The sequence below is a fragment of the Culicoides brevitarsis genome, chromosome 3 (assembly GCF_036172545.1).
Source record: "Culicoides brevitarsis isolate CSIRO-B50_1 chromosome 3, AGI_CSIRO_Cbre_v1, whole genome shotgun sequence".
NCBI classification, from domain to species: Eukaryota; Metazoa; Arthropoda; class Insecta; order Diptera; family Ceratopogonidae; genus Culicoides; species Culicoides brevitarsis.
In genome coordinates this window covers 30606127-30627820 of record NC_087087.1, presented here as the reverse complement: position 1 = coordinate 30627820, position 21694 = coordinate 30606127, and the positions used below count along the sequence as shown (strand labels likewise).

Genomic DNA, 21694 nt, shown 5'->3' with positions numbered 1-21694 from the left:
TGCACATTTCACTCGCAGTTGTCAAAAAATTTCGATATCAGACGACGACTGGGTCGCAACAGCAGCAAAAAGTGATAAGAACCCAAAAAAAATCAACAAAAATTAGTTTTTTTGGGTCTTTCTGCGGCAATACACAGTCGCGTCGTCATCCAACGTCTCTGGGAATTGCTTGAAACCGAAAACATCACAAACCACAATTGGAGATAATCAATTTTTGGCTCCCAAAAAAAAATGGTCATTGAAGAATAGACGAAATTTCGTAATTTTATCAAGTATTAATAGGCTAGTTGGACTGAAATACGTAAAAAAACAAGAATTTAGAGGAAAAAATTATCGAAAATAATGGAATTAACGAATTTTGGGCGACACAACCGCAGATCGACAGAAAAATCTTCAAGGATGCGGGTGCTAACGCGATTTCTTACATCATTTCTTGCATATTTTGTGATAGCTAGTTGTATAAAAAGTAGTGCTTTAGCAGAAATTGAACCGATGCCCGTGGAAAGTGACGTAGACTTTCACGATGTGAGTATTTTTTGTCCAAATATTTAATTAACTTCGATTTTCCGTGCCTTTCGTGCACCGTGAGTACGTGTATTGCTGACGTCAATTAACTCAAAAGGGTTATTTTTGGGTTCCAACCCACGAAAATGAATAAATTTGCAAATTTCTTATCGATTCACGTACTTGCGATAACCGAAACACGCATTTTTCGTGATTAATTAACCGAATTTTACCGTTTTAGTTAAAAAATGACGACTCGGAGGGCCTTAATTCGGCAAAACCCGCCGTTGTTGCCGATGTTACGTTCATGCATGCCTTTATTGCGAGCTTTTCCGTGATTATTGTCTCGGAATTGGGCGACAAGACGTTCTTCATAGCTGCCATTATGGCCATGAAGCATCCCCGCATCACAGTTTTTAGCGGAGCTATTTTCGCGTTGGGACTTATGACAGTTTTGTCGGGTAAAAATTAATTTTTTTACAAAATTTCATGATTTTTTATTAAAAAAATTGGATTTTTAGCACTTTTTGGAACACTTGCACAACTTATCCCACGTGTGTACACGTATTACATATCCACAGCCCTTTTTGCGTTTTTCGGACTGAAAATGCTGAAGGAAGGTTACTACATGAAAGACTCGGATGCCCAAGAAGAGCTCGAAGAAGTGCAATCGGACTTGAAAAAACGCGAAGATCAGGTAAAAATTTGCATTTTTTGAGCTTTTTGTTAATTTTTTTAACGGATTGGGTGACTTTTTGTTTAGTTTTTTAATTTTTTTGTACAAATTTAGGAGTCGCACTTGTGTTTGATTGTCACCAACATCAGCATTTTGCATTTTAATACAACTTACATCACACTTACACACACATTTTTTCGTTTGCTTCCTTGTGTTTTTGACTTGATCAGCTGGAAAAGATAAAATTTTCTTATCAGACGGTCTTAATTCATAAATTTCACCTGTTCACAGCGCAATAAATTAGTTCAAGGCTTTTAGTTTCAGACGAAATCATGCGTAAAACGAATGTCGCTCAATGAATTTTTCACTCACCTTGAATTTTTTTCGTTAAATTTGTAATTTTTTGTCGTATCTAATCGATTTTTGTGAGATAATTGCATTGTGTGTCACGTTTATTAGTTTAGAATGGCTTAATTATCGTTGCAGCAAGAGATAAAGGAACAAATGGACACAATGTTGCAAGATTTTTTTGTGATTCAGACAAAAAAGTTGTGAATTTTTGGATGATTTTGTAATTAAAACGAGTTGGAGAGTTCAAAAAATTAAGATTTTGAAGAAAATTTTAATGAAAATTAAATTATTTTAAAAATTTTAGAAATTTTTTGATCTTATAGTGCCTTAATTTAGCTCAAAAAGGAAAATTTTTTAATTTAAAAAAAAAAAATTGAGAAAAATTATTTTTTTTTTACCACAGTGCTCCAAACTTGTTTCAATTGGTTCAAAAAATGAAAAAAAAAATAATTGAATTTGGACATCGATTGAAAATTTTTGAAATTCTGAAAAAAAGTTCATGTCACAGTGGGTTATTTCAGACAAATAAAGACAAAATTGGAGTCAATTTTTTTTTGTGAAAAAAATTTCATGTCACAGTGCCTTAATTCGGTTAAAAACGTGCAAAATTGAGAACAATTGTCTTAAAAATGAGCAATTTTAAGTAATTATCAGCCCACAGTGTCTTAAAATCTCTTTCAGAAATTAAAAATAAAAGACAAAATTGAAAAATTTGTTTCGAAAACTGACAAATTTTTAACTTTTTATAAAATTTTTGTCCCACTGTGCCTTGAAAATTTTCTCGGAGATCTCAAATGAAGTTATATCTAAAAATTAGTCAAATCAAATTATAAAAAATGAAAATTTTAAATTCACAGTGCTCCAAATTTGGTTTAAAAGGCCTAAAAAATATCAAAATTTAATTAAATTCTGAAAATTTTGAACATTTAGAGATATTTTTAATGTCTCATAGTCACTAAGAATATAATTTATTTTTGAAAAAAATTAGAAAAAAAATTTTCATCTCACTGTGCCTTCTAAATTACTTAAAGATCCAGAAATTAAAAAAAATCATCAAGAGAATTTTTTTATCAAAAATGATTCAAATTGGTTCAAAGAATAATAATCTTATTCAGATTGTTAATTTTTAAAAAATCTGTAAAATTTTGAAAAATTTCAAAAGTTTTTCGTCCCACAGTGCCTCAAATTAGTTTCAAAAGGCTAAAAAAGGAAAAATTTAGAGAAAATTTGATATCCATCTGACATTTTTAAAATTTTAAGAAATTTTTTCATCTCAAATTGTCTCAAATTTATACTTAAAACCCTCAAAAAGGAAAAAATTTGTAAAAAAATCGAAACTTTTTGAAAATATTTGTCCCACAGTGCTTCAAAAATTTTCACGAAATTAAAAAAAATAAAAATCTTTAAAAAAATTAATCAAGCACTGAAAATTTTGACGTACAAAAGAATATTTCACCCCACTGTGCCTAAAATGAAGAAAAAAAATTTCTTGTACAAAAAATGTCAAAATTTATTCCAAAAATCACAAAAAAAAAATCCGCAACGATAATTAACTAAACTCACACTCACCGAATGTCTCTAAGTATTTGTTTGCTCTTGTCACATGTTCCTCTAACTTACCAAAAAAAAACTTGCCTTTTGTGTGCCTTTTTCTTTCATTTCTTTCTTTTTTTCAACTCCTTTCAGTTTCTAAATTATGAAAATATTTTTTTTACAATTTTTTTGCATCCTTTTTATTTTTTCAAAAAAAAAAAATCTCGTAAACCAAAAAAAAATCTATAAAAGCTCTATAAAATCGAATCTGGCAAGAATGACGCCGCGCCAAAGGAGACTGTCATAGTTGACAAAGACGAGATCGAACAAAAAGACAAAAACGTAACAGCGAACGGTGGCACGGTAACGTCGAGCAGTAGTAACGGTAGCCTTCCCATCGCTCATCGTGCCACGTCGAAACGACAAGCGATCGCGAATCATAATGAGTCGAGTGCGAGTAATAAAAAAAGTGAAGATATTGAAATGCAAAACATTGATGCTGTTGGCAATTGTAGTAGTAAGACCGAAAATGAAAGGGTTAGAAAATTTTTACCTTTTTAAAAGTTTTTTTTTTAATTTTTTAATTAGTTTTAGATTTTTTTAGAGAATAGTTTAGGCTTAAGAAATTTGTTTTTAAAGAAAATTTAATTTTATAGGGGCATGAAACGACCTACTAACCCTTAAGCCTCTACTATTTTTTGCTTTTTTTTCTCTTTTTTCTTCCCTCTTCTGAGAAATTTTAATTGTTTTGCATCAATTTGTGTCTTGTGATTTTTTTGTTTGAAGAAATTTCGATTTTTATTAATTTTTTTTTGTCTTTATAGCTCGAAATGGAACAGCGAACAGAACTCTTAAATGATCCTGAGACTGGAAATACGGTGCGAGCTAAGCCCTCGGCAACGACAATTATGATAAGAGTCTTCATGCAAGCGATGACCATGACTTTTCTCGCAGAATGGGGAGACAGATCGCAGCTTGCGACAATTATTTTGAGTGCGAGAGAGGTAAATTTTCTTATTTTTCAATGAATTTTATTTAAAAAAAATTATTTTGAGAGGAATTTTTTTTGAATTAGCGAAAGGCGATTTTCAAATTTTTAACGGTTATTTTTGAATTGACGTTTACGAAATTTTTATGAAGTTTTTATTCAAAATCTATTTTATAGCTTTTTTTATTAGTTTTTCTCAAAATTTATTCGATTTTATTCAAAATTTTATAAGTTGAGGCCCTAAAGAAAAATTTATTTAATCAAAAAAAAAAAAATGCTTAAAAGAATTTTTTTATTTATGTGAATTAAATAAAATTAATCGAAGCAATTCTTTCAAAATTAAAATTTTTAATAATTTTAAGCCCAAAATCGTAAAAAAGTATTAAGGAAAAGGTTGAAAAATTAATTTTCAAAATAAAAAATAGTTGAATTAGCAAAAAAGCGATTCTCAAATTTTCAACGGAAATTTTTTGAATTGACATTTACTAATTTTTATTAAAATATTTAATTCTGAACTTAGTTTTTAACAATTTTAATTAATTTTATGACCTTTAAAAATCAAAAATTTCCAAAATTTTCATTTATTTTTAAATTTAATTCTCAAAAAAATTTCAGCTTAAAAAATTTAATTTTTTTTAATTTCAAAAAATTTTTTTTTTGAACAAAATCCTCTAAAAATTGAATAAAAAAATTATTTTTCCTCTCAAAAAATTTCTAAAAAATTAAAAATAATTTTTTTAACCAAATTTTAATTCAAATTTCTTCCACAGAATGTCTACGGCGTGATAGTTGGCGGCGTCATCGGACACGCAATTTGCACGGGAATCGCCGTCATCGGAGGTCGAATGATCGCCCAACGGATATCCGTGCGAACTGTTACCATAGTTGGGGGCGTCGTGTTCTTACTTTTCGCTATAAGTGCATTATTCTTTGACCCGAACGACGAGTCGCCGCCTGATAATTTGTAAAAAAAAAATTTTTTTTTTGTTAATGTTAATTTTAAAAGTACGCAATATCGAGAAAAAAGAAAAAAAAAACTTATTTTTTAAAGAATTTCTTTTTGTAGTTTTATTTTTCTTTGAGACAACTTGAATAAATAAATTCATCAACACATTTTGCTATTTTCTAAGAAAGTACATAAAATTTTCTCTATTTTCCCGTAATTCAATCGAAATTCATCCCGGAAATTTTTTAACATTTTTTTTTGGTCCAATAAACACAAATTTTAACTTTTAGCTTAATTTTTTAACGATGACAAAAGACTTAGACGCCATAAGGTGCTTCATTTACGCGGAAAATGTTCGATAATTCATCCAATAAAGTTTCATAGCGAAAGGCGACGCGGATATCTGGCACATTTGTACGAGTAATGTCGTTTCCAGCGACACCCTCACGAGTGTAATTTGGACCCAGCCAATGTTGTTTCATCTGAAAATTAAAAAAAAAATAAATTTTTTATAAAAAATTAAAATTTTTTCATTAAAAATAATTTTTTTTAATCAAAAAATGAAATTTTTTTCGCTAAAATTGAAAATTTATCATTACCTTGTGTGGAAATCCACTCATTGTCACGCTATTTCTTGCAAGCTCCGACATGTCGCATGAACTTAATTTCCATACTTGAGCCGCAATCGAATATTCTTCCATCAAAGGTTCCTAAAAAATTTCAAAATTAATAATTTTTCGATTTTTTTTAAATTTTCAAGACTTACTTTTGTGAAATGAAATTGCAACGGGTCATCCGTACTGAGAGAAACGCACAAACCACGTGCCAAATACTCCGGAAGCGGGTTTCGGTGATAGTTGAGGAACAACGAGTTGTTCGAAAGAGGAGACATGGCGATGCCAATTTGAGCTAAATAATACAGATATTGTAAGACGGGCACTTTGCGCAACAGCAAGCCGTGAGAGATGTTTTCTGCCATTAAATAGCCGCAGACAAGATGCTGAACGGGACCTGCTTCGCCGCAATGGGGACGCAATACGAAGGTGTTTAAGCCGCGTTCTCTGTTTTAATGAAAAAAAATTAAAATTATTTTTAGTCAAAAGCTCAAAAAAGAGAAATATGGAAAAAAATTGTGCAGTTTTGAAGAATTTTCGAAATTATTTTACAAATTTTCGAAAATCTTCTAAACGTTTTTGAGAACTTTTTATGAGTTTTTGAATATTTTGTACAAATGTTTGAAATTTCTTAAGAACTTTTAATTGTTTGAGATCCTTTTAAGACTTCGAGATTTTTTCACAGATTTTCGAAGTTTTGTCAAATTTTAAACAAATTTTCGAAAATGTACTAAAAATTTCAAAAATCATATAAAAAAGTTTCGAATCTGTTGAATCTGAAAAATTTTTCGAAATAATTTGTCAAATTTTCGAAAAGTTTCGAAATTGTTTAAAATTTTTGTGTTTTAGAAAAAAATTCACAAAATTTCGAAATTATATATTTTCGAAAATGTTTTATGAATTTAAAAGTCATTTAAAAAAATTTAAAAAAGTTTCTCAAATCTTTTTCGAAAAGAAATTTCGAAAATTTGTGATTTAAAAATTTTTTAAATAAATTTAAAAAAAAGTTTCGAAATTATTTCACAAAATTTTCGAAAATGTTCTAAAAATTTCGAAATTTTAAAAAAAATATTCTTTTAACAGTTTTCAAAATTTTTTCATAAATTTTCAAAATTTTTTAAAAATTTCGAAATTATTCGAAAATTTTTTCGAAATAGAATCTTTTGAGGAATATTCAAATTTTTTTTTCTACAATTTTTTAAAATTTATTTAAAAAGTCTTCAAAATCATCTTAAGAATTATTCGAAAATATTTTGTTTTAAAAAAAATTAATTTATTATCCTGTTAAAATTTTCGAAATTCATCTACGAATTTTCGAAAATTTGTATTCATTGAAAATTTTTTTTCTTTGTAAGCTGGAAATTGGCAAAAACTTACTTCCTGAAGTGATTAAGGACCGTCATGTTGGCGTACATGTAATAAATATAGTACGCATATGGCGGATTATCCTCTTCTGTCCAATTTTCCGGCGTATGAACATCATTATCGATCAATGGATTTTCTGGTTTGGACTCGTCATCAACGGAATCGAAGCCAATCACGTACTAAAAATGAAAAAAAAATCGAAAATTTCAGAAAATTCTCTAAATAAAAAAAAAATTACCTGTAAAAATTTATGCAAATCTGGATTAGACGACGGATTACTCGTGACTTCAAACAGCGGTAAGAAAATATTATCAATTATTTGTTGGAATGACGTCATTAACTTGTTCAATTTGAAGATATCACTAAAAAAAATAATTTTTTTCTTAAAAAATATTTCAATTAAAAATTTTAGGACTTACTATAACCGCGGAATTTGAATAAGCCAGCGAACATTGTCCGAATAAACATCATTGGCAATCGCCCAATTCGCCAATTTGTTCCATTCGTCGCGCGATTTGCCGTAAATCGAAAGTCGCAACTCGGCATTTTGGTATTTGGACTCTTCCAAGTCGCTGGCAACCTCTTTGATGATCTCCGCAAAGTATTTGCCGTTCAAATAGTTGTCCGTTTTGAGGAAGACTTCACGCAGACGCGATTCCCCGATCGGATTGTATTTCGCGTTGAATTTGTCGAAGCGATGGAAAGTGTTGCGATCCGCATGCACATCGAGCATATCGACTGTCAAGTCATACGGCGTCAAATTCATGCTCTGAAAGACTTCGGCAAGCGTCATTTCTTGCCCCTTTGACACGGTGACAACTTCGTCGGCGTACGTTTTGAGCGTTTTCTTAATAAATCGCAACAAATGCTTCTGATTCATGCACGAGGCGGCATGAATGTGCGTATCAACTTTACGGATGTTGTAAAAATCGCGATGCGGCACCGCTTTTTGGGACGCCAACTCACGCAATTCGTTCAGCAAGACGTGCAACTGGAATTTCGAGTACAAATAACTCAGGCGACGATAACAGAACGACTTGAGAGGCCCATCGGCAATCATCGCGCACATATTTTGCATGTCCTGAATGAATTGCTGCAACTCCGTGTACTGATAATTAAGCGGCGTCTTCGAATCCTTATCGCTGTACACTTGAAAAACGCCCTTGTTTGCCTTGAAAGTGTAGTTGAGATCCGGCGGGAACGCAACTTCCCATGGATTTGCCTTGTTCGAGGGATAGTGAACCGAGTGCTCTGCAAAAATTTCGAAAAAAATTAAAAATCTTCTTAAAAATTTGAAAAAAAAAATTAATCAGAACAAAAAACAAAAAAAAAAATCTGACAAAAAATACAAAAAAAAAAAAAATTAGTTCGCCGAATCCATCGTCAAAACGGAACATTGCATTAAATATTTTTAACTAACGTGTTGGTGAATGTGTAAGAAGAGTGAAGAAAGAAATTATTTAGCGATACACACATTTTTTTATGTGTTTTATTGGGTGCTGTTAATCGAAACCGAATCGTTAGTGCACAGTTTTGAGGAATGAAATGTAAAACCTGAACCATTTTTGATGTTTTTTTAAATAAAAATTTAATTATTTGTTATTTGGGCAATTCCATAGAATTTTTTTTTAAATTTTAATTTTTCTTAAATTTTTTTTTAATCATTCAGGGCTTTCTCTCATTTAATTTAATTTAATATAGTTTATTTAATTTAATTTAATTTAATTTAATTTATTTATTTAATTTAATTTAATTTAATTTAATTTATTTAATTAATTTAATGTAATTTATTTAATTTAATTTAATTTATTTAATTTAATTTAATTTAATTTAAATTTATTTAATTTAATTTAATTTAATTTAATTTAATTTAATTTAATTTATTTAATTTAATTTATTTAATTTAAATTTAATTTATTTAATTTAATTTAATTTAATTTAATTTAATTTAATTTAATTTAATTTAATTTGATTTATTTAATTTAATTTAAAAATTTTTATTTATAGTAATTTTTTTTAATTTTTATTTTAGAATTTTTTGTGACATTTGGTTTTCATAATAATTTTTTAAAAACTTACAAATTTAACTGTCAAAATTGGTTTTGAAACAACAATTTAAATTTTGAGCATTATTTTGTATATAACAGGACTTATTTCAGTAAAAATTGATTCAAAATTTCTTCAATAGGATTTTTTTTCCAAAAATTAAAAAAATTTCATTTTTGACAGATGTCAAAATTTTGAAATGAAAAAAAAACTTTTTATGTCTCAAAACATCCAAGACGTCAAAACAAACATTTTTCTCCAAGAAACATATGTTCGGAAATGCACCGTTTCGCCAAATACTGGTTACGTTCAAATTTTGACAAGCAAAAACAATGAAAGTCTTTAAAAATGGAGTCGCCCAGTAATTTTAAAACTTCAATTATTTTTTTTCATAAAAATTTTACATCAAATGTGTCATGAAAAGTGCATGAATTTTGAACCATTCAACCATTTCTATGCATTCAAAATTTTTAAAAATCTCATTCAATCGACAAAAATTCAAGACAGGGACAAAACACATTTTCAAACATGTTTTTATTTAATTGTTCAAACTACATGAATCCCCAATATCAATCAAGGATTTTTTTCTATTATTACAAGCACTCTAACACTAACTTTTTTTTTTAGGAATTCATAAAACTACAAAAGCTGGATGGACAAAATTTTTGGTTAAAAAAATGTACAAAATTTTCACTTTTTGAAAAAATTTAGGTGCTTTAGAAACTTTTTTTTTTAATTTAATGGTTTGCTTTTTTTGAAGTTTTGTTAGAATCACTCGCCAATATTACCTTTCTTTTCATGCTGATGTCTTTTCACTCCACCAACTAGCACATTTTTAAAGGTCAGAAGTGTTTTTTTTAATTCAAAAGAATACAAAAGTTCATTCGTGATTTTTTTAGATTTTTTTTGTGTGTGCCAATTTTTTTGAACATGTTTTATAGAGGCAACAACAAGAAATAAATATATAAAGAAGATTTTTTGTTAAAAATTCATGAAAAAAATTGGGAGAAAAAGAGAAAAAATTTCTAAAATCACTTTTTTTGCTTATGGAACTTTTTTTAGAACAGGAAAAAATGGGTCGTAATATGTACAAATGTCGAAATTTCGTGAAAAATTAAAAAAAAAAAATTTTTCTTACCTTCCGTGGATGTCAAGTCACCATGTTCGAAGTCATTAACGTTATAGCCGCTTTCGTGAACAGTTTTCAAGAATCTCGCTGTCGTTTGCGGAAATCCTTGATACGATTGCTCCATATAACGTTCACGCAATTTCAGGGCCTCTTGTATCAAAGTCGAAGCTTTTTCCAAATCCTCCAATGGGACGCCACTTGTATCTTCGCCCGAGATCGAAACACGTTGAAAATGCGGCACAAAATCGTGCTCGTCAAAGGGAAATGTCTCGTCTGGATGAATTTCCGCTGCCACTGAATGACGATCCTCCATAACTCTGAAAATAGTGAAAATCGATTAAAAAAAGGGAAATAATTCAGAAAAAAAATAAAAAACCGTGAATTAAAATCCAGTGACATAATTTCGAGACACAAAATTAATTTTTGAAAATTAATGGAAAGCACGGAAGAAGTTAGAGGGAAGAAAAAGCAATTTACACACAAAAATTATTAATTATTTTTTTTATTGGATTAAATTTGAGGTGTTTTGGGTTCTAAACAAAGCAAATGAATGAAACGATGCCAAAAGTTAACTGGACAGAAAGGAGAAAAGTTTTTCATTTCGTGCGACACGTCAACTTTAATTGTGCAAACTTTTTGTCATTTTACAGCAGTGACAGTGACCTACGGTTTCTTGAGTCATTTTTTTTATTTTAGGTCACACCAACGACTATTTATGGAGTAAAAGCGTGCTGCAGTGACAATAAAAATGAGACAAGAAAGTTTTCGTGAAGGTAATTTTTTTTGAGCGCATTTTGAATTTTTTTATAAAATAAATTTTTACAAAAATTTTACAATCTTTAATTCAAAAATTTATTCAAAAAAATTCAAAATTTACTCAAAAAAATCAAAATTTGAATAAAAATTTTGACATTTGTCATAAAGTTGTCACTTCAGGAAATGACAAATGTCAAAATTTTCTTTCAAATCCAATTTTTTCTTGGTCGTAAATGATTTTTTAAACTAAAAATAATTAATTTGATAAAAATTTTTGACACCTGTCACCTTAAAAAATTTTCAAAAAATGAAAGATGTCAAATTTTTTTCTTCAAATTTAATATTTTTTACAAATTTTGATATCGAGATATCAAATTTGAACAAAAATCGAAAAATTTGTTATTTTTTGACAACTGTCATTTTTTGAATTGTTGAAATTTTCGACAGCTTGCTATCTGTCAATGTCACAAATGTCAAAATTTTACTCAAACTGCAAATTTTAGATTTAAAATCAACTTTTTGATTCGAAAAATTTGAATTTGAGTAAAAACTTCGACATCTGTCTTACTATTTGTCATAATTTTGACATTAATGAAGGATGACATATGTCAAAAACTTTCTAAAATTAATTCTTTTAGCCAAAAAAAATTATTTTGAATTCTTTTTGAATAAAAATTTTAATTCTTCTTTGGAAAAGTTAAAAAAAAACTGAGGATTTGAGTGAAAATTTTTGACATTTGTCAATTTCTGAATTGACAGTTTAATGACAAATATCAAAATTTTCACTCAAAATTTTAAATTTTTTGACAGTTGAACTTAAAATTTAATATAAAACATCAAATTTTGACATTTAAAATTTCTTTAGAGTCACTGAAAGACATCAACTCATCCAAAAATCCATTATTTTTACAGAACTTCTCAAAACGCGATAAAAAAAATAAAAAAATAAAAGAAACAAAGACAACCTTGATGATAATTCTTTTCCATTTATATCGATTACTCTTCTCCAAGTAACTTTTCTTTTATTTTTACTTTTTTTTTTATTTTTGGCACGATTACTCGACGAGGCGCACGCGACACTTGCACGTTAATTAAAAAAGAAATGAGCGCCTTCAAAGTGTCAATTAATCGAAAGGCGATTCAGACTGGTGTCAGGCAAAATAATTAATCCGTCGAAGGGAAAAAATTTCTAATTTATGCGAATTTTTGTCAATGTCTGAAAAATGTTGTGCACTAATGAGTGTGATGATGGCAGATGATGACAAATCGATGGGAAATGACATTTTCACACAGCAGCGGATTACATGAGATTTTCATTAAAGTAATGATGATGGAGGCGCATGGTACAAAAATTACAGTAAAGTACATAAAGTGATGGTAATGGAAGAAAATGAGTTTCCTAAGGGTAAGTTGCCTATTTATTTTTTTATGCAATGCAGAAAGGAGATTTTTTTTTCGTGGATGAAAAAAAAAAGAAAAATCTCTTTTCTGTAAAAAATTTAAACTAAATTACAAAAATTGCACAAATATCTAAAAAAAATCTATGTGAAGAAAATAGTAGAGAAAAATTGCTCTAAATTATTTTTTTTCAGAAAAAAACTAAAACCATCTAAAGGAGTCTAAATACATCAAAAATGTTCATTTTTTCACATCTAAAAACATCTCATACATACTTTGTGGCAACTACCGACTTTTTAATTATCTTTTGTGGGGTGACATGGTTAACTGTCGTCACCGCCGCATTATTTGTTGGTTCAGATGCGGCTGCCATGCTTTTGTGAGTGCTTTTTGTACTGTTATTATTATTACCAGTTTGTACTATCATTGATGATGATTCGTTCGTCGTTGGACTAACAGGCTTTGAATATCTTGTTTTTTGATTTTTTTTCGAATGAAAACGTGAAAATGAAGATGCACGAGAAAAAAATCGTAAACGATGAAAAAATTTATTGAAATTCGTGAATTTAAAGTTTTTATAGTTAATGGAGACGTCTGGTAATTTTTTGAAAGGTGAGTTCATTAAAAAATTTTCACATCAAAATTTTTCTAAAATCTTTGATGGAATTTTAATTTTTAAAAATTTTAAAGTTTTTATTTGTAATCTTAAAATTGTCTAATAATTTTCATAAATTTTTAAATTAATATTCATTTTCGAAATTCGTAAATTTTTTTTCGAAATTCGTAGTTCAAAATATTTTTTTGAAATTCTTAAATATTTTCGAAAATAGTATTTTTTTAAATTCGTAAACTAATTTCGAAATTCATTAAAAATTTTCGAAAATCAATAGAGCTTGATAAATTTCGAAAACAATTTTTATGAATTTCAAAAATTTTTACGAACTTCGATTAAAAATTTTCGAATTTCGAAAAAAAATTAAGAACTTTGAAAGTCTTTAAAAAGGTCCGAATTTCAAACATTTTTAACGAATTTTGAAAAAAAAAATATTTAGAATTTCGAAAAAAAATTTAAGAACTTTGAAAGTCTTTAGTGAATTTTTAAAAAAATGTTCGAATTTCAAACATTTTTAACGAATTTTGAAAAAAATATTAAGAATTTAACTAAACTAAAATATTTAACAAATTTTCGAATTTCGAACATATTTGATGAATTTCGAAAAAAATTTACGAATTTCGAAAATAAATGTTTATTTTGAAAATTTCTGAAAACTTTAAATTTTTGTTTTTTTTTTCTCAAATTCAAGAGCTTCAGAATTTTTAAAACTAAGATTTCATCAAAAATTTTTGAAAAATTAGCTGTCAAAAATATTTTAAAGACTTGTCATTTAAAAAAATACAAGACGTCTCCATTTTATAAAAATTCAAGTTGAATGAAAGTAAATCTCCATTAGTTTTTGTAAATAAACAGAAGATAAGAGATTCATAATTTTTTCGCTTTAAAAATATTTCTTTTGATAAGAAACTGCATTTATTTGTTTGTTTTTTTCGAAAGAGTAAATGTAAACAATTGACAGCAACTTATAAAAATGATCGAATTTTAGTTACAATTTGTCGTTTTTGTATCAAAAAAAATTTTTTTTTTCAATTTTTACTCACTTGGCTGTCAATTGTCGTTGCATAATGAGCTTCTTCTCGATTTGCTCGATAGGAAATTGTGGCACTTCATACGGAGCCGAGATCTCATTCGGCAAGTCATGTTCCCCGTGATGGTCTGGCGACATTGGAAGTTGATTTGTTGATCCCGCTACCGACATTGCAGGGGATTCGCTGTCTGAAAAAATATTTTAAAAAAATTGTTAGTTGATGAAAATTAATTTTTTAAAGAAAAAAACAACTTTTTTGATCACTTTTGTCAGTCACAACACTCATCGCGTCACTCTTGCGTCGCTTAATCTCCTCAATTAAAAATTGGTCTTGCAACGCAATCAACGTTGGACGGGAATCTTGTCGAAAAAAGTTCATCATTGACTTGCGATAACGATCTCACCGCGGCGCACGTTGTCGAAAGACTAGGTTATGAACTGAAATATTGACAAATAGCTGGACAAACGAATAAATTCTCTGCGCACACAGTGGGCCGAAAAGTGAATTTTTGCGGCGAAATATGGGGACAAAAATTCGAACGACACTCAAGCGGACTGTCACATTCGACATAAGTGCTGCATAAAATACAATTTATTTATTTAAATCTTATTAGCAAAACATTACTGATATTAGTCGTTGTCGTTCGTATGCGTCGCCGATGGGTATGGAAAGCGATACGAAAATACGTGAGAAATCCGTAACAGTAATCAATAATTCATAAATTTATTTTCTATTTTTAAATGTAGGGTGAGGGTAATCGTGTTGTTATCAATTGGTCGTGTTGGGCAGTCGTTTCGTTGCGACTCGTACATTTGTTGAATGTGTTTTTTTTTCATTGGAATTCATTTATAAATAACTTAAAGTTTCAATTTGTTTGTGAAGGAAATTAATTAGCAGTTACACAATTTATATGACAAGCAAAAGGGAAAAAATTGCTTTTATTTACTGTCAAAACGAGAATTTTTGAGAAAAAAATAGAAAAAGATCTGAATATCATTAAAAAATTTCAAATTTTCGAAAATAATTCATAAACTTCTAATTTTCGAATTTTTTTTCTGAATACAAAGTTTTTTTTTTAAATTGATAAAGATTTTCGAAAATAAGAAATTTTTAATTTATTTTCGAAAATTTGAATCTCATAAAAGATTTTCAAAAATTATAAGCTTCTTTAATTTCGAAAATAAGAAATTTGTAAAAGATTTTCGAAAATTTTTTAAATATTTTTCAAAATTGTAAGTTTATAAAAATATTTCAAAAAATTATACGCTTATAATTGATTTTTGATTTACAAAATTCTTAAAAAATTTTCGAAAATACATAAAAAATTAGCTTTCGAAAATTTGAAATTTTTTAAACATTTTGAAAAAAATATTATTTATTTTCGAAAAGTTAAAATTCGTAATATATTTTCGAAAATTATAAGTTTCTTGATTTTCGAAAATTTGAAATTTGTAAAAGATTTTCGAAAATTATAAACTTCTTGGTTTTTGAAATTCGTAAAAGATTTTTGTAAAATCATAAGCTTCTTGATTTTCGAAAGTAAAATTATTAAAAGATTTTCGAAAATTATAAGCTTCTTGATTTTCGAAAAATTTGAAATTTATAAAAACAATTTCGAAAATAAGAAATTCGTTAACGAAAATTTGAAATTTGCAAAACATTTTCGAAAATAACACATTCATGATTTATTTTCGAAAATTTGAAAAATATTAAAGATTTTCGAAAATTTGAAATTCGTAAAATAATTTCGAAAATAAGAAATAAAATGATTGATTTTCGAAAATTTAACTAATTTAAATTAATTTTTTATAAAATAATATCTCCCGAATCATTTTCGAAAATTTGAAATTCGTTGAGAATGATTCATAAATCATAATTTTCCAAAATTTTAAGTTCGATAAAAATTTTCACTGATTTATTTCTACCGTTTAACCACCTACAAACGTCATTTACTAACACCTACATTTTATCGCAAATCTCCCACCCAACCAACTGAACCATAATAATCGATAACAATTGAATTATCGACATTTCCCCAGATAGATTGAACGATAAATATTAAATAACTCAAACACCTCAAATATGCAAAACTTTCACATTCAAAATTCAATTTGAAATACCAATAAATTGAAATTATTTCGCAAAACTTACCATCATCCTTATATTCGTTGAAATAATTTGTAACGATAATATTTGGACTTTGTGGAAAATTCGGGATATCAATTGAATCCGATCGATCAGTTCGGATCACCAAGCCACGAGAACCCATTTTTATTTTTTTAACCAAAGCTTAGAAACAACAAATTTTCACTTTTTTATTTTCCTTAAAGCTGACCGGTAAACAATAAACAATTTTTTTGTTGGTAAACAATCTTCTTTGAAAAAAAAACAAAAAAAATTGTGAATCATCGTTCATGACTTGCATGAACAGACAATACTAAACGTCACAAAAGATAAATGTTTGAAGTGCATCTGTTTGTTTTGTTTTGATGTTTTTATTTGTTTTGTCGAGTAGTATTTAGCGTTGTTGTGAGGTAGTAACTCAGCTAAAATTAGCACTTGGCAAAATACTACAAACTATTTTTAATTGTTTCGCGCTAAAAATAATAGTTATCATTCATGATTGGCATGATAAAAATATAAAGCGCGCATCGATGCTAGACGAAATAATTTTTAATGAGTTATTATGACTCAGTGTCGGCATCGTTAGGAGGAATGTGCAATATTTTCATGTTAAATCACGCCATAATGCGAAATTTTGAGTGAGTGTGAAGATGGCACCGAAACAAAAAATTATTTTTCTTTGAATATTTGTTCATTTTTTGATAGATTTTAAAGGTCGAAGTCATAAATGAGAGAAAACTTTGCCTCGAAAATTGCTAAAATGTTCAAAAATTCGATATTTTGTATGAGTGTGAAACTTGTACCGGAAACTTTTTCAATGAATTTTTCTTTATTTATTAACAGATTTTTTAATTTTGATAGTTCTGAGACCTAATTGGCAACAATGAAGTACAAATTTGTGTCTAAAAAGTCGCCCTTAATGTGATTTTTGAATGAGTGTGAAACTTTTACCAGTTAGGTAAATATTTAGTCTTCCGATTTTTGTCCATTTTTAACAAAATTGAAGAATTTTTTTCTTGAAATTTTCAAAGTCATCCAAATATGTTCTTCTTTTTAAATTTTAAAATTCTAACTGAGTATGAAATTTGCACCGATAGCAAAACAAATTTTATTTCAAAAATTTTCTTCATTTTCGATAGAATTTTCACAATAAAATCCTCATTGGCAACTATGGAGTACAAATTCTGTCTAAAAAGTTGACGTGATGTGATTTTTTGAGAGTGAGTGTGAAATATTAGTGAGAGTGAGTGTGAAGTATTTCGTTTTTCAATTTTCATTAATTTTTTGACATTTTTTTTTAACAAAATGGAAGAATTCTTATCTTGAAATCTTAAAAATCATCCAAATATATTCATATTTGGAACAATTTCAAATTTTGAGTGAGTGTGAAATTTGCACCTAAAGTAATTTTTTTTTCTTTTTCATATTTTTTACATTTTGAGACAGAAAACAACTAATTAACAACTTTTAGAAGCAATTTTCACATAAAAAATTACTTAATTCTCAAATTATGATAAAATTTCAATTGAGTGTGAAACCAACACAAACATTTTTTTTTATGAAATTCTATTAAAATTTTTACATATTTCACAATTTAACGGAAAAAATTTACTTATTAAATTAAACAAATCAAATTTTCATAATTGACAACTCAAAAAATCATCAAAAAAGACAAATTAATCCATCTTATTAATTAAAATTGAACGATTTTTCACAGAATTCAATCAATTACTGTTCTATTAGCCACACAATATCTTGGAATTTTGCCATGTTTCATTTCTGTCACTTATTTTCCGACGAATTTTTCGTCTCTAAAACGTTTCTGCGTAGTTTTGTTTGTCACTAATTCCGTAAAAATAACAACAAAAAAATTATCAGTCCATAATTTATTATCTGTTTTCGTGCACCAGTGCTCATCTATAATAATAATGAGCCGCACAATCGACAAACACGATGCAGACCATTTATATAATCAAACATTTATCTTTTCGACATTTTGATCAGGAGGTTAATTCGTTTACTTGGTTAATTTCACAAAAGGCACGATTTTTCTTTGTTGATCACTTAATTAGCGATTTTAAGCCGGATTTGTAAAAAAATTAACAAAAAAAATTCTGAAGAAAGAATTTTTTAAACAATAACAAGAAGACTACTGTATCGCGCTATGATAATGAGTCGACTGAAAATTTAAAATCACTCACTCATACAACGACTACGATACAAATGTTGTTGTTTATTTTGCTGAGCGTCTATACTTGACTTCGCAACACGGTTTTTTATCATGCAGCTCCGATAGCATTTCGTCGGGCATCTCGGCAAGTTGATTGTCGTTGCATGTCAAAGCCGTGCAAAAATTGATAATTATACGTTGAACCACTCTTTATCGGTTCGCAATGACATGCCGGCAATAACACTTCACAGAAATATTGTGCGCCGGCATGCGGTTGCCGTGTACTGTTTATTCTAAAAATAATCATAAAGAATGAAAAAAAATCAAAATTGTCGACCAAATTTTGAGTGTGTGTCTTCAATGTCGTGGTTGCTCCGTCGTACCGTGTATGGCTCATACAGACTGTGGATTATGAAGGATGACGAAAAAGTTATCAAACATTGCCTGACCGAATTACTTCAAAGTTCAGAGACCTACTTTTGTTTTGCATCAATGAAGGTTAAAAATTGTCTTAGGTTAGGTTTTGAACGATAATAGTAAGAAAAAACGACAATCGATGAATGCTTTAAATTTGTTCGAGTGCGATGAAGGACGGGAATTAATTGGCGGTGCCAATCTAGATAAAGACATGTAAGTATTTTAAGGTTTGTGACACGATGTAGCTGTTAATTTCGCGGTAATTTATTGCATTTTTGTAGATTAGTTTCTGTAATAGCGCCAAATATTTTTGGTTTGGTTTTATTTTTCTTTTGAAAAAAAAGTGAAGTGTTTTCAGGAAATTTAGATTGTCTTACTTGGAAATTTATTTATTAGAAAAATTTTCTGAAAATTAAATTATTTTTCAGTAATAATTTTATTATTATTATTTTTTTTATAAAAATATTTTTTTAAAAATTTTCATACAAAATTAATGAGAATAAGAGGCTGTTAACAAAAAAAAATTAAATTATCCAATATTAATTAATTTTTTGATTTCAAGATTTTAAAAAAATTTTCAGACCTTTAAAACTTTTAAAGAAAAAATTGAAATCTCTTTTTTATAATAAAAATATAGTCAAAAATTAAAACAATTAATTTTTTTAATTTAATTTGAAATGAAAAAAATATTTTTTTTCTATTTAAAAAAAAATCTGTACAGAATAAAAAATTATAATTTTACTCATTTTCATAAAAATTAATTTTTATTTGAATTTTAAAATAAAAAAAAAATAACTTTAAAATTAGTTTAATTTAATTTGGAAAATATTTTTTATTTAAATTATTTAATATATTTATTTGTTTAATTAATTATTTTTATTAATTTTTAAAATTTTATTTAAATTATTTTTTTTTATTTAAAATCTTTTAATTCAAAAATTGAAATTCTTTTTTTCTAAAAAAATAGTCAAAAACTATTGAATTTAATTTTTTAGCTATTTATTAATATTAATTTCGTATGAAGTATTTTCTTTTTTTTAATCTTAAAATTTTTCAAAGTTTGATGTCAAGTTGGTTCAGATATTGCTTTGCTCGATTTGATAAATTGTGTAACTCTTCATAACTTCCTTCAAAGAATCTTTTTGGACAAAACATAATAATGTGTGCAATGGTTTGTTCAGTTCCTCCACAATCGCATTGAGGGTTAAATATTAAAAATTTTATATTCTCTTCAGTTAATTTAATAACCTTAACTTAAGATTTATTTTAATTTATTTTTTTTTAAATATTAATTCGTTTAATATTTTGGTTTTTGTCTCATATAAAGATTCAATAAATAAAAAATGTTTTGGATAAGCTGAACAAAATTTCAATTGGTAAGTACTTTTGACAAATGTTCTTAAAATAAAAAAAATTGTAAATCAAAAAAATCTTAAACTTAAAACATTCTTAATTAATTTAATTTTTTTTTTATTTTCAGACATCATTCATGTAAGTATAAAATCTATTCTTATTAATCCAAACCAAGCAAACATATTTTTTTTAATTAATTAAATAATTACCAAATTTATTATTTTATTTCATTGAATTATTAAATTTTTGAATATCTTTTAATTCCAAAAATGTAACTTTTTCATTGGATAAAAGGCCTAAAAAAAGTAATTAAATTTTATTTTTTGAAGTTATTATTAAAAATCATTTAAAAGGCACCTATTTCGATTTAATGGCATACTTTACAAAAGATAAGCTATATCAAAGATTTTCGAAAGCAACTATTAAAAACTAAAAACACGTAAATATCACATTACATTTCAACAACAACTTAATAATAATGATAACGCCCTCATCTTATTCAACTCAAATTAACTATCAGAAAAAAAAACTCGTAAACAAAGTTATGACTCAATTCTTTCTGGAATGCATCACCGAACATCTAAAAGACAGTCATTCAAATCCCTTCATTTAATTTCAAGGTGTGGCAACTAATCTCTCGAACAAAACTTTTCTTTCTTCTATTCATTCTAAACACTGCATAAGTCATTATCAAATTCGAAACGCCATGAAATGCCATTTTTATAATGAGGAAAGCAATGAGGGTCACACAAACACACAAATAATTAAACGAGTCTAAAAATAGAACGATTCGACACTGGACTGGAAAAAAAATTTCTGGAATATGTCAGAATAAACTCACCTTTGGAACTGGCCATTACAAGAGCATCTCCTTCATTGCTATCAAAGGCGTAGTTATGATCGAATGCGAATTTAGAAGCCGGTCCGCCATAGCCATTATTCACATCCATTATAGGTTTTTATAGATTTTTTTTTATTAGTTTTTTGTGTAAACGACTTTTGTTTCGTGCTTCAAATTAATACGCAATTTTAGCACGTATTTTACTTCACTTTTCACTACACGGGAATTTTCTACTTGCGTCGCGTCGCAGGTATCGATTTCTTTGCCTTTTTTTACGAGTATTTTATATTAAATTATTTTGTGCAAATTTTTATGCTCTAAGTTCGAGGCTTTTTTTCGAGGTATTTCTGACTTGAAATGCACTTTTTTGTGCCCTTGTTGTTTTTTTAAGTAATAAAAATGCAGCAATTTCTCTTTCGAATCAAGTATTCACATTTCCTGGAATAAATTTAATTCGAGACTAAAACTGCCAAAACATGTTTGTTTACCAACACTACACAAAGAATACTGAAACTTGAAATTTTTGTGCTCGAATATTTTACTTTTTTTTCCTTCGTGCGACGTAGAAACTTCTTCACATATGGCAACATATGTTCACGTATGACGCGGCTTCCAAAGAGAGAGAAAGAGAGTAAAAAGCTGCGGTAGAGAGTTGTTTGTTTACTTGCAACTGAACGAGATAACAAGAAATTTTTTACAGAGATAACACAGACATTGATCTTTATTACTTGCTTTTAGGTTTAAGAGATGCAGTTATTTTAATTGTGTAAAAATCTTATCTCTATTCTCTCAGTTTTTGTATGCTTTGGTTGTAGTAAAGCTCATGCGTATATGTGAAC

At 27.7% G+C, this 21694-nt stretch overlaps 2 protein-coding genes across 8 annotated transcripts; one reads left to right on the top strand and one right to left on the bottom strand.

Moving 5' to 3' along the window:
• The first annotated feature begins 48 nt into the window (after positions 1–48).
• LOC134833360 (putative divalent cation/proton antiporter TMEM165) lies at positions 49–5101 on the top strand. 2 transcript variants are annotated; one of them, XM_063847662.1, is made up of 6 exons: positions 49–525; positions 746–965; positions 1026–1201; positions 3317–3601; positions 3889–4068; positions 4823–5101. In XM_063847662.1, the coding sequence occupies exons 1-6, from the start codon at positions 343–345 to the stop codon at positions 5018–5020; spliced, it is 1242 nt and encodes a 413-aa protein (XP_063703732.1). In that variant the 5' UTR covers positions 49–342; the 3' UTR covers positions 5021–5101. The 2 variants fall into 2 exon arrangements, with proteins under 2 accessions (XP_063703732.1, XP_063703733.1); XM_063847663.1 differs by lacking the exon at positions 3317–3601 and having other exon boundaries at positions 55–525.
• Positions 5102–5133: 32 nt separating this feature from the next.
• Positions 5134–21339, bottom strand: LOC134833357 (AMP deaminase 2). Of its 6 annotated transcripts, none has more exons than XM_063847656.1 (11): positions 18096–18233; positions 16102–16325; positions 13963–14137; positions 10162–10469; positions 9812–9847; positions 7397–8228; positions 7216–7339; positions 6990–7156; positions 5765–6059; positions 5598–5708; positions 5134–5480 (listed from the first exon to the last, which is right to left on the bottom strand). In XM_063847656.1, the coding sequence occupies exons 2-11, from the start codon at positions 16217–16219 to the stop codon at positions 5316–5318; spliced, it is 2331 nt and encodes a 776-aa protein (XP_063703726.1). In that variant the 5' UTR covers positions 16220–16325; positions 18096–18233; the 3' UTR covers positions 5134–5315. The 6 variants fall into 6 exon arrangements, with proteins under 6 accessions (XP_063703726.1, XP_063703727.1, XP_063703729.1 ...); XM_063847657.1 differs by having other exon boundaries at positions 16102–16322; positions 18096–18193; XM_063847659.1 differs by lacking the exons at positions 16102–16325; positions 18096–18233 and adding an exon at positions 20856–21339.
• Between the last annotated feature and the right edge of the window lie 355 nt (positions 21340–21694).

What these genes read in the sequence shown, in the direction of transcription:
- LOC134833357 (XM_063847655.1), bottom strand. Translation starts at nt 14,331, where the DNA reads ATGATGAACTTTTTTCGACAAGATTCCCGTCCAACGTTGATTGCGTTG. An exon ending in ACATCAGCATGAAAAGAAAG is followed by an intron (nt 8,229 to 9,811) that starts GTAATATTGGCG and finishes AAATTTTTGCAG; the next exon opens with AGCACTCGGTTCACTATCCC. An exon ending in ATTTGCATAAATTTTTACAG is followed by an intron (nt 7,157 to 7,215) that starts GTAATTTTTTTT and finishes TTTCATTTTTAG; the next exon opens with TACGTGATTGGCTTCGATTC.
- LOC134833360 (XM_063847662.1), top strand. Translation starts at nt 343, where the DNA reads ATGGAATTAACGAATTTTGGGCGACACAACCGCAGATCGACAGAAAAA. An exon ending in TGAAAAAACGCGAAGATCAG is followed by an intron (nt 1,202 to 3,316) that starts GTAAAAATTTGC and finishes AATCTATAAAAG; the next exon opens with CTCTATAAAATCGAATCTGG. An exon ending in TTATTTTGAGTGCGAGAGAG is followed by an intron (nt 4,069 to 4,822) that starts GTAAATTTTCTT and finishes TTTCTTCCACAG; the next exon opens with AATGTCTACGGCGTGATAGT.